At 34.9% G+C, this 12639-nt stretch overlaps 1 protein-coding gene across 1 annotated transcript in view; it reads right to left on the bottom strand.

Annotated features, from left to right (window-relative positions):
- The window catches only part of DIAPH2 (diaphanous related formin 2), a 260049-nt gene that overhangs the window by 221942 nt on the left and 25468 nt on the right, over window positions 1-12639 (bottom strand). Inside the window, exons 5-10 of the mRNA XM_082488260.1 lie at window positions 10506-10526; window positions 4267-4406; window positions 3815-3889; window positions 3659-3728; window positions 2183-2319; window positions 882-990 (exon numbers count right to left, since the gene is read on the bottom strand). Coding sequence (XP_082344386.1) covers window positions 882-990; window positions 2183-2319; window positions 3659-3728; window positions 3815-3889; window positions 4267-4406; window positions 10506-10526 — 552 coding nt within the window. The remainder of the gene's footprint in view (window positions 1-881; window positions 991-2182; window positions 2320-3658; window positions 3729-3814; window positions 3890-4266; window positions 4407-10505; window positions 10527-12639) is intronic.

The following is a 12639-nucleotide window of genomic DNA, read 5'->3' as shown; positions in this document are numbered from 1 at the left end:
AAAATCTCAGTATAAAAAAACCTTCAAAATACTTAGCTGTTTTAAGAACCTCTTTGCTTATCTATTTTTTCATTTAGTAATATTACCAAAAGGTGAACAACACTGGAAGTATGTTCCTGCCACAGGTACTTCAAACAGTAAGATACTTTAAAGTGTGTGCTCAGTTAAGGCATTCCAGTTGTGGTTCTAAAGTAAACTCAAATACTCATTTCAAGAGCAAAACACAAAACTTGTTCTGCCTTTTTACAAATGTATTATTTCAATGAAACCAGTTCCAAGCTGTAAGTATGAGAGATTTTGCTTACTTTGGGTGGGGCAAGACTGGGGGGAAGAGGGTGTTTAAACAAGCAATGCATTTTAGGATTACTTTTTCATGCTTCTTCCCTAAACCAAAAAGATGTACAGGGAGCAATGCCTCCAACTCCTTAAACTCCAACTTCCTCATGGCTCCAGTAACAATTACTAAAACATTTAAAAGGACAGACTGAGAGCTGGATTTTTATTTACCTATTAAATCGCACAAAATTTCTGGTCAAGATTAAGCAGTGACAACAATAATAAAATGCTTACACCTGAGCATTATATCTAGCATCCAGGAAAAGGAATATCACTAATTACTCTCTTTTTATTACGTTCAAAAACTTTCTGATCCTATTTTTGGGACAAGGAAGTGAGTTTCTTGGTTTCACACTGTTAACAATTAGAAAACCTAGTATGAGCAGGACATTTCTATTTATTTTTCCTCTTTTACTGAACACTGGACTAACAGCACTAAAAGACTTTGCTGTTAAATAATTTAAAGATCATAAAATAATACACAGTCTTCTAGTATTTTGGATTATTTCTGAAGTATCAGTAAGCATATAAAAAAGTAAACCCACCTGCAGTTGTAAGAATTCATGGTTTTCCAGTCCTTCAACAATCTGAGAAAAGCGTTCCCTATTGTGCCTTTCAGCAGCAGTTGTTATAGCACCTAAAATCTTGTCCAGACTAAGAGAAAGATAAAATGTCAAAAAGCATACCGCAGCTAATTTTGTCATTTTATTTAGTCCACTATTTACACAACTTGAGACTTTAGTGTATTGACAGAGAACTTGAACGCATTTATCTACACTTAATCTATATGAAGTTGAAAACAAGCCAAGAACCAAGTGCAATATCTACAATATTAATGTTGAATTTAAAAAAGGTGAATAAATCTCTAAATTATTGCGACAGTCAGCTAAGAAACAACCAATGAAAGAAATAAATCACTACACCTTTGCAAGACTGTGCACTAGGTACTAGCTGACATGAAGTTGTCTTTTCAGAAATCAAAATGTTTTTATCTGTGTACTGCATACCAGACATGGTTTGCTATTTTCAACCTTCAGTAAACTAAGACTAATTATCTTTGTTTTAAAAAGCTCTTCGACATATGCTACTTGACTCTATAACTTGAACTGTTCAAAAATTCAGCTACAAATGTAAACTTTTTGCCCCTATCGAATTTGATATGTTTAGGTAGAGAGATGACACTAATAAAATCCATAAATATATTTATTTCTAGATTATTAATATTATCTTCTAAACTAATGAATAAATCTTAACATGTGGTGTTAAATCAGTAATTTCCAAATACAATGAGTTCATCTCCCCTCCTCAGGGGAGACGTCTGAATCTCAATCCTCCCCCCAATAACAGGCTTAGTAGTGCCCCATGCTAACACACATTGTTCAAAATTGTATTTAAATCTGACAGCTTTCCGTGTGGCAATTAAAAGTTCAAAATTCCGTATTATACTTATCAGGGATATATACGAAATAACTTATATATTCCTTTTTCAGCAGCCATTTACGAACAGTTATGGCTTAAGTCTTCTTTTCTCTCGAGTAAGCAATCATAGTCCTTTCAGGCCTTCCACTTAAGCCATGGTTTGTAGATCTCTGCTTGTTTGCTTTTATCTAATTTATTATTGATTTAATGCATCAGAACAGCTGAAAGTCTCTTTTCATTTGAACACATTAAGAAAACAAAGACTCAACAGGTTACATTTGTCTCACTCCAAAGTTCTCACCTGTGTCCAAACTGACAACTCACAAGCACTCAAAAAAAAAAAAAAAAACCCAAAAAAACCACGCAAAAACAAACAAACAAACACGCACACCAGAAAACTCCCAATTTGTTTCAGTATCTTACTTACATATTTTCCTCTCCCACAATGCAGATAGCAGAAAGTATTTTCACTGTTTCGGTCATCATGTGTGGTTGCTTTGGATCAATTGCTCTCGATAACAGCAGGAGACTTCTTTCATCTCCTAGAATCCTTTGCAATCCGTACTTAAAGGAAAAAAAAAAGCTTACGGTGAACAGACTGTATTTTCCTTGAATACTCATCATCTTTGGGCTTCAGATCCTTAGGAATCCTCACACACACACCTCCCCACGTGAAGTTCTGCAACACTACTAAAACCTTCTGTCTACTATTGCTTGGGGACACAAGTCAATCTTCCCAATCTTACATTTGAGGCTTTCTCTAACAAAGAGAGTGAGTCAGTACCTAAGGAAGATACCATATCTTGTAAGATCAGGTATCCACCAAAAGAAAAACCCGTTTTTATTTTCTATTTATATCTGAAACACCTCAACAGTATGAAAAAGTCATCTTTTTCTCCCCCCTCCCCCCATAACTGTAACAGCTCCTGGCAAGTCGAAATAGTGTTTTCCACCCACTGACCAATAGAGGTTGAAATTCTTTTTTGAAACAACTATCATCTTTTATTTATTGTATTTTCTATTTCACTTTCTGTACAGATAAATAAAAAAAAAAAAAACTTACACGTGGGCATTTATTTGAAAGTAGCATTAGTTTTCCTATTCATTTTCATTAACTACCAGATAGTTGGCAAACAGGATATCTAATTGTTTGAAGTTAGTGTAAGAACAGCAGTGGGGGAACCACATGACCAGTTAAGTTTAATTTTCCAATTTCATCACAGAGGCTATCCTGTGAGATTTTACTAAACTGAGTAACAGTAGTTAAAAGTAACTTTAATGCAGAGTTGTATTTATTACAGGTAGGGGGAATAAATCATTACAACAATACTTGTAATTTTGCTTTATTCATAGCAAAATCTAAAGTTTAACACATCAACTTTAGAAACAGTACTCACACTTCATGAACATAAGTAACTCATGTTAGAAACAAGTTAGATAGAAATGTTAACCTTTACCTACTACCTGTCAACTTAAAAACTGTAGCTAAAAAGATATTAAATCATACACAATTTAAAATCAGGTGAAAAAGGCATTATATTAACAAAAACAATCATGTATTGAAATCTGAATTTAGAAAACAGTATTTTCCTTTCAAATTCAATCAATTATTTCCAGATTCACTTACCTTAAATTTATACTATCATCCTGTTTGCCAAACATTTTACTTCCAAACATCAGTAATATTTAACAAAACTAAGACAAAATGCATATTCAGAAAGTTTTATGTACAAGACTCTCAACAAAAAGTTACACTAAATTTAACATCTACATTTCCAGAGAGTCAGCTCACACTGGATATCCAAGCTTGCCTTCCTTTTCTGAGATTCAGCATGCTACATAGATCTTGAAGGCAACAAAAAGCAATCACACTAGAAGTATTTGAATTTAAAATATATCTTACTTTATTGTTCATAAATGCTTTGAGGCACTGGATAAGTTTATGTTGATTCTTCTTATCAATACTTTCTTGCCTTGAAAGGGAAGAGGAAAATAACATAAGCACAAACAATCTTCACAAGTTCCCCTACCCTTCCCTTCAAATGATCCGAGTCCTTACTGTTTCTTGTCAAGAAGCTTTTCCAATTCATCCAACAGAAGTCCAAGACCTTCATGTCCAAAATTGTTAACCCAGCTGAAAGAAAGAAGAAAAATGCTTTTAATTATTTCTTAATCAAATTTAAAACTTGCAAAGTTATTTGTCCAATACTGCTTCTACATCTCTTCATAGATGCTGCTTTAAGTCTCACTTCCCAGGAAGACCTGATCAACGATTAAGACAAATGCTTAGTTCCAACAACTAGAAGTTGTTGAGAACAACTGTGAAAGGTGAGAATATATTGCAGACAGATGCAAACGTTTCACTTATCCTTTCCAGTGTGCTGAGAACTAGTTTCTTGTGCCAACAAGTATTAGCATAATTACTCTGGTTTAAAAAAAAAAACAAAATGCAACTCCTTATTGCTTAGCAAAAACAGCATGATGAAAACTACAGCAGAAATTATTACTTACCTGACTGGATTGCTAGTTAGAGACACTCTCAAAGACTCTAGACAATTAAGAAGCTTTTCCTCTGAAATTCCAGATCGCAATTCATGAATATATTCTTGTGAGGACAGCGTGCATTCATGCTTGCTGTTTTTCAATCCACCCTATCACAGAAGACAGAATGCTGCTTAATGTTATATTGATTATAGTAGCATTCAGATGATAACATGTAAGGAAAATATTTCCACAAGAATTTTAAAATCACTGTTTTCCCTGTATGGATATTGAAGACACCTGACTTGACTTTGATTTGTCATAAGTGTTTAATAGTTTAAGTTTTGCATCACAAGGGTAAATATTTTTCTGGAATCTTCTTCACTTCTTTGAGCAAACTGCACATACTACATCTTGAATATAAAAATTTAAATCCGTAATTCAGTTGTATTAACATGTTAATACAACTACACACTCTCATTTAACATCTACTTCACAACCCTGTATTAGAAAAATCATAAACACAAACACCCCCACACTTGCTATTAAGCTGGTCTGATCATTCCCACTGTACCTGTCTTCAGTATCAAAAATGCTGTGCATTATCACTATGGACATATCCTGACTCTAAAATTAATTCTCTCTTCTACAAAAGAAAAGAAGAAGATGAGCCACTGAAAATGACCTTGAAAAGGAGCTGGTATCCACCAACTGCTAAATCACGACTCAACAATTCCATGTTTGGACACTAACAGAGATCTCTAGAGGATCTTGTTGCTACAAAAGAATCATATGGAAGATCTGACAGGGAGCTCATGTCCCTGCCAAAGTGCCATTCCAGAAGACTAAATACCTCCATGGTATTTCAGTATTAAAATACCTGATAATCAGTTTTTAGAGCTGTAGTATTCAAAACCATGAGCGGTATACAAAACATTTTACCAAAGGGTGTAACTAATCTTTTGTACAGTTATGACAAGTTGCAGAAATGTAGGCTTATCTCAGAAGAGTGGTTATGATTAGTATGCAGCTCCCAAAGCTCCTTAGCTCTAAATGGTCTGTTGAAGAGAACCTGTTAAAAATGTAATAGCCTTTACACCCCTGACAAGTGCCTGACCTGGAATAGGATTTATATGTATTTGGTTTTAATTTATCAGGACCATCTCCGACTACTGTAATCTTCTCATTGTCTCTCTTTCAAAAAGCTACAATTTTTATGAAGTTTCTGGTTTGCTCTATTCAAATTCTTACCATTCATTTTCCAAAACTGACACTAAGTATAACTGATGATAAAATGATTTGTCTACATTTAACGAAGATTTTGACCTACATACATTCCAGTATTAATGCATATAACAGTACTGTGTAAATGTTCTCAATATACTTTCAGACTGTTTGTCCTCACCTCAACAAAACCAAAAACTGACAGAGATTGTGAATGCATTAAGACAACAGTGTCCTCAGGACTATGTCAACTTCAAAGATGTTTCTTGTTGACACATACAGCATTTTTAGCTGGACAACATATGCCAGTTATACATGTAAAAACCAAGACAGACAAAGATGAGTAAATAGGCTATAAAGGAACTAAAATGTGTCACTATCAACCTCCTAAACAAAGAGATGCTCTTCCACCAAAGGAAAAAGAAATCAACACGTAGAGGTTATATTTGTAAAAGTAGGAACTGACTTCAAATCAGATAAGTATATTAGCACTACCTATTAAAAATCATCATAGTTCAGAAAAAACATCATTCTGAAAGACTGTAAGGTAAAGAACTAGAAAACTGGAACAGCTTTATGCCATTCATTGCATTGGATGGAAACCAAGAAAGATTGTGTAACTAACACACACCTTCTACACAATACTAGATACGTTTTTTGTCCTTTCAGACACCAGCCATTCCCCAAACACTATAAGTAAAAGAACAGAAACACTGCTATAAGACACAAAATCTATAAAGAGATGAGACAATGGCAACTTCAGTCAAATGCCATTACATGTTAAGCTAGACCCTGAAAAGCAATCTGAATGAAGATGTATTTGTTTTTCAAAAAATATTTTCTGTGGTTAGCCCTTCCACTGCAGTCTCCTGCAAGCTCCAAAGGAGGTTCCGATTCAGATGAGGCATTTCAGTTTTTTCCTAGTTTTCTTTCAATATTTAAACCAAGGTGTGCTTTTGCTGACTTCCCCTTCTATGAGTCAAGGACATTAGTGAGGCCCCTCTCCGCTGTCTAGCCCCTTCTCTTCAGAGGACTTGTGACTCCTCAAAAACAGTTAAAATAGGGTGAAAGTTAGAGGAATTGGCTGCATGATCTCCTAAGCCTCCTTACCCTGCCTTACAGGACAGGCTTACTTCTTCATTGTTTCTATCACTAAGCACCTTTAACTGCATACCAATAAGGAACCATCTCCTCTTTCTTTCTCCCCTCCTCTTCAAAACAGATGATCACTAAAGATGGTACATAAAAGAAAAAAAAAATCCATTCTCAAAACCTTTCACCTAAATACCCCAGTTCATGCTAGAGAATTCTCAGCTTAACAGGATTACTTTCTGTTATTTTCTGCAATCAACTTTTCAATCTCAATCCACTCTTACGTCTAGCCATGCTAGTTGGAGTGCTACAGCCAGGTGCTATTTCTTTCATTTCCCTACTCAAAGAGAGTTTGATTGGAATAATATTTTTAAGTAATGCCTTTACATGGATCAGATTGTAATATATATGCTTCTCATTTACTTTGAAGTACAAGGTCTCAGTGAAAGATATGCTTTATGTGAAAGCATCTAATAAAGACAAAGGCAAAAGTGAAGTACAAAGAAACTCAGAGGGTTATGTCCCACACCAGAACTTTCAGAGATAAAAAGTCTTAGACATTACTTTATGACCAGTTATCTTCTCAGTAAGGCATGGAATTATTCATTCATGGCAACTCAAGTGAAAGTCTGGACCACACATTTAAAAATAGTCTCTCAGGAATTCAGAAGCAATGTAGTTTTAGTGAAAAATTAAGCTTAAGGGAACTCCTGGAAGTCTCTCAAAATCCACAAGGATACAAAAGAAAACCTAGTTTGCTTTCCCACAAAGGCGCTAAATCTAATCAATTCAAATCTGTGTGTAGGACATTTCAGGGTTTAAGGGACAACAGTGACAGAGGCAAGACAGACACCTTACAGTGCAGGATATAGGGTAAAGAAACTTAAGCATAGTCTTCTCTCTATGCAACCTTTTTTTATATATGTATTTAGAAAAATCAGGCAACAAATGTTTTAGAGATTTGTATTTTGGTTTACCTTACTCTATTTTAACTCTAGGTGAGAGGTAACGGGCACAAACTTGAACATAGGAAGTCTCATCTCAACATGAGGAGGAACTTCTTTACTTTGAGGGTGGCAGAGCACTGGCACAGGCTGCCCAGAGAGGTGGGGGAGTCTCCCACTCTGGAGACATTCAAAACCTGCCTGGATGTCATCTTGTGCAACTTGCTGTAGGTGACCCTGCTCTGGCGGGGGGGTTGGACTAGATGATCTCCAGAGGTCCCTTCCAACCCTGACCATTCTGTGATTTCAAAGTTGTTAGCTAGACACAGAAATTCCTCACCCAGGACTTAACAAACATCCAGCTTTATACACCACACAGATGTGCCACCAGGGACCTGAAAATAAGCTTGAGAACCAATAACTAGCAAAACAGAAAAAAGCAAAAGCTTTTTTCCCCTCCATGGTGAATAAGCAGGTATTCTACCTACTTGGTGGTAAGAAACTGTGGAGCACACGTGAACCAAATGGATGGGCTGAAACAGTTCAAATACAAGATCAGAAAAATCTGCACAAATTACTCCTCTGACGCATCAGACAATTCAGACCTCATTAGGTTTCAAGCTAAAGCCAAGTTTAGCTAAAGAAGTTACAAGTATATTGCTTCCATGAGACAGTGTTCGCTTCAGTGAGAATATTGGCAGCCAGTACCTTGACTGGTAATCTCACAATATCATAGGTGGTCACTTCTATCCAATTCACTATACCTGTTCCATAATTTAGAAAGTAAATCACTCTTTAGATAAAAACAAGTAACTGGTACCAGCACAATTATTAAAGAAGTGGAAGTAATAACTTATACTTTCCCCCTGCCAATGAATGATTAACTGAAGAGTTTTTGCATACTCTCTACTAATACAATTCTATCTCAAGCAAAGAAACCACTAAATTTTAATTATAGTAACAAAGTCAGATAAGACAAGTTGTTTGGGGGAGGTGGGGTTTGTTTTTTTAGTTTTTAGGAAAGCAATAAAAGCATTTTCATTTGTTTTTTTTTTAAAGTATATATACTCTAGTTGTTGCACATTTGACTTGGGAAAGCAGTATCCTTGTTCAAGCTATGAGGAAACACTCTATCAGCTCCTGAACTAGTAACTGTAAGTTTAGATAGTTCATATCCATTTCACCTTGTAGATATTAGCCAAACGTATTAATTCAACCCATTAAAAACAAAACTAACAAGCTAATCCTACTTTAGACATCTACATTAATGTTTTACAGATAAACAGAAGATGCGAAGCTGACATTTCAATACAATTATCATTACCTACAAAAGCAATGAAAGGTTACCTTGCAGGCAGCTAAAATGACAAGTAAGCACCAGTGCTTAAGATCTCATGTAAAACTCAAATAAGTTAAAGCTCTAACCTCCCCATTAACATGCAAACCTCTGCTCTGCAATTGTCACTACAACCCAAAAGTACCAACATCAACAGTCCAAAATTCTTCTCCTTCCTAAGTCTTCAGGAAAATAACTACATATGCCAGCAGATATCATCAACTCCCAAGGGAAGAATCCTATAAAAACTTATACTGAGAAGCACCACACCAAGATGCGTGCATTCTTTAAGCAATAATATGCAGAAGCCATACTTCAAAAGGGACAAGTCTTATTTTATCATTTTGCAAGTTACCTGTGCAAAAGCATGCTTTTAATGCATACCTATTCTTGCTCTCCATCACACTCTGAATTAAAAGGTATGCAGAAGAAAACAGATATTAGAGAGTTTCTCCACTACCCATTCTGCATATACCAGTTTCCTTTACAAAATAATCTCTTCACAAAGCAGCTGTTCAGGCTAATTCATATTGTAACGAAATTACATGGCAGCAGAAATTATTTGAAACTGGTTTTAATGCGATGAACTGAAGAGTTAACAATTTTTCCCTTTAAAAATCAAATACCTTTAAATACTTTCGTTGTGCTTAGTTATTTTCTCAATTGGCATACGAACCAGTACTGTATACAAAACTAAAAAGGATTGGTAAATACAGACAGAAAAGTCTGTTTAAAGACCACTCTGAATAAAGCAAAGCCAACAGCAATTTCTTCATCCCTATGCACTATATCCTTAAATATTTAAGTACACCTGAGGTAATGAGGAGACAGTTTTAAGTCACAGGTTGTTCTTTATTCTTTGTACTACAAAATACAAGTACTGAATATGACCCAAGTAGAAAACCTTGCAGTACCTGAAAAGCCTGTTTTGGCTGCAATCAAAAATAAAGTCCATCCATAATTAAGAAGTATATCTTTGCTTTCAGCCATCATTTCAAATGGATATGTAATTATTCCCCAAAAAATATTTTTTTCCAGGAAACACATATTTGCTGAATGCAGTACAACAAACTAAGCCCCAAATACTTTTTTAAACCAAAATAATTAAAAAAAAAAAAGAGTCACTAAATTCAACCATGGTTTAACATAAAATGTAGCTGAGCACTTAAGAAAAAAGTTACACTGTGAGTGATCTCATCTTATGCTTATTAATTGCCCTTCTGAATCCTCTATGTTAATCTTAGTCTCACACTGATATCAAGCAGCTGACATTTCCACGATAAACTACGAATTATAACAATTAGGAAGTCTAAACAGAATGAAGTAAGCCAAATACTGCAAATTCAAACCTTTGACTGAGTGCCTTCAAAAAAAAAAAAAAAAAGGCAAGACAAGTCTAAATTATATTTGCTGCCCACGATGAACAGATTAGTTCTCAGGGAGTCTAAAGTATTTGGAAACAGACTGTTGAAAACTTACAAAAGTGCAATCAATGATCATACTGGTACAACAAACACAACTGAGGTAGTTTATAATTATTTTGATAAAACAAGGATTCAGTTATGCCCACTGAACTTTTAAATCTAAGATAAAAGTCCAAAATATTCCAGCCTAATCTCTAAAAATGGAAGTGTATTCATGAGAAATAACAAAACTGTCATGTTCATACTCACCGGAACTTTACTTCCGACTATCTGCATGCAGTGGTCAGCCAAGAGAGGTTATTGTGTAAAAAAGATAATAATAATAATACATAAATAAACACAGCAAAGTACTTAGTAGGATGTAGTATCACACAAATTTTTCAGTGTTTAATCATTAGTAGTAGTTACATTTTTTTATCATTTTATCAAACTGTTTAAGAGTTACAGCTTCTCAACAGGAAAACAGTAGTTCTACTGTATGAGAAATAATTTGAAATTCTTATGTTCTGCTGCTGAATCATCATTACTTTACACATTTACAAACAAATAACTAAATACCTACATTGACATCTACATCTTGAAACATTAAGAGATATGCCATTTTGTTAAAATTATCAGGTCAGATATTTTATATATGACACTGAGAAAACTACATTAAAACTAATGGCATACTGACTTCCTTGTATGTATAACAACTTCATTTATTATGGAGCTTCTGATCTATTTAGATGATGTCATCACTGAACTTAATTGAGTCTTCATAATCAAAAACATAGCCTACAGTTATAAATCTAACTTGCATTTCAGAAAATCTCATGTGGTATTTTTTTTTAGCTGCTCAGTATGGATGCTTTTAATTACACGGATAATTAAACAGTGATTTACAGAATGACTTTTTTTTTTTTTTTTTTTTTTACCATGGAACAGCGTCTCTGCTTATTCATGTAGAAGAAGTTGACTTTACACGGAAGAAACTGCAGCAAGGCAGCACATCTCTGTCCTGCTCTCTTTGCATGAAAGACCGTGTTCCTGTGAACACCGGGACTATGAATTTCTGCATAAACATTGCAGGCCTTTTCTAGTCACTTATTCGCTCCAATCTGATAGCAGCCAGGTTATTGAGTAACCACTTTTGTCTGAGTAAGAGCCTGAGACAGTATGATTATGTTCCAATATTTGAATTTGATTGTATCTGTTCAGCCTCCACCTGCTTCATTTTCTACTCTTATGTCTTCCATCATTCTTTTTGGAAGTTTGTCAGAAGACAGAAGTCCCTGCAAATCTTTCACAACCACCCCTTCTCTTCCGGATGAGGCTTCCTCTAGAAGCACAAGATGAACTGTCATCACCAGACAATTTCTTTTCCTAATTTACCACTTTCTTCTCTCACCAATGGTCAACTCATTCAGTATGACAGGTCACCAAGTTCAGCTCTGAAATGAAATTCTGAGCCTGCACCATTTCCCAGGTGTAACTTCCATGGTCAACAATATTTGTCTTTGATTGAGAGAAGGAATCAGAAGCACAGATAATCACTTCCCATGAAAGCATCCAGTGTATTAGCTTCTATCTTTCCTCCACCCCCCGAATAATAGGAAAGCTTTTTTTTTCATCCATTGAAAACCAAGGTTTCTTTCTCACTTGGAACTCTGAAGACAGTACAGTGTTTCAGAAAAGCATGGTCAACATGCTGCACATGGCACACAAGGCAGAGAAAACGAAGCACCAAATTTAAAAATAATTTGGTTAAGACAACATCAGCAAATGAGAGTGATATTTTCAAATGAGTGGAGAGAGCTCAAAAGCCTAACTAAAACATGAAATGAACTGGAAGAAAAGTCACATCAACTGTTAAGTGTGCTTTGTGAGCTCTAAGCAGAAGAAAAGGCCCAAGCATTTTCAGTATAAACACGGAAATCAGATAAACAATTATCTGTGACCAAAGAAAAAGAAAGAAAACTTTAAGAAAGATTTTGAATGCAATCAGCATTTTCATTGAAAACAAGCCTGAAGGAGGAGTGAAGAAAAGAAATATTGATAATTCATAACAGTAAAAACTGGTTAGGGCTTGTACCCAATTAGTAGTTTAACGAAAGAAAAGATGAAATTAACAGTGAAAGTAAGGTTTCAGTTCATTCTAAGATCCCAATCAACATTTTACAACTGAGCTCTACTTTTTTTAAAAAAAAAAAAAACAAACAGTTAAAATGCTAGCTATTTAAAAGCTAAATTAGGGTAACACTACAGAAAGGTCATTCATATTTCTGAACAACCTTAAATTACTCCATTGAAATGCTGAGATTCAATTGCAAGAAGGATTTACAGAAGCACACAAACTTCAACAGAAGCCATTTTTCCATTGGGAAAAACATTTCGCACATGT

This window comes from Vanellus vanellus (assembly GCF_965231255.1).
Source record: "Vanellus vanellus genome assembly, chromosome: 10".
In the NCBI taxonomy this organism is placed as follows: Eukaryota; Metazoa; Chordata; class Aves; order Charadriiformes; family Charadriidae; genus Vanellus; species Vanellus vanellus.
Note: the sequence above shows the minus strand (reverse complement) of the source record. Positions and strands in the feature narration are given on the sequence as shown.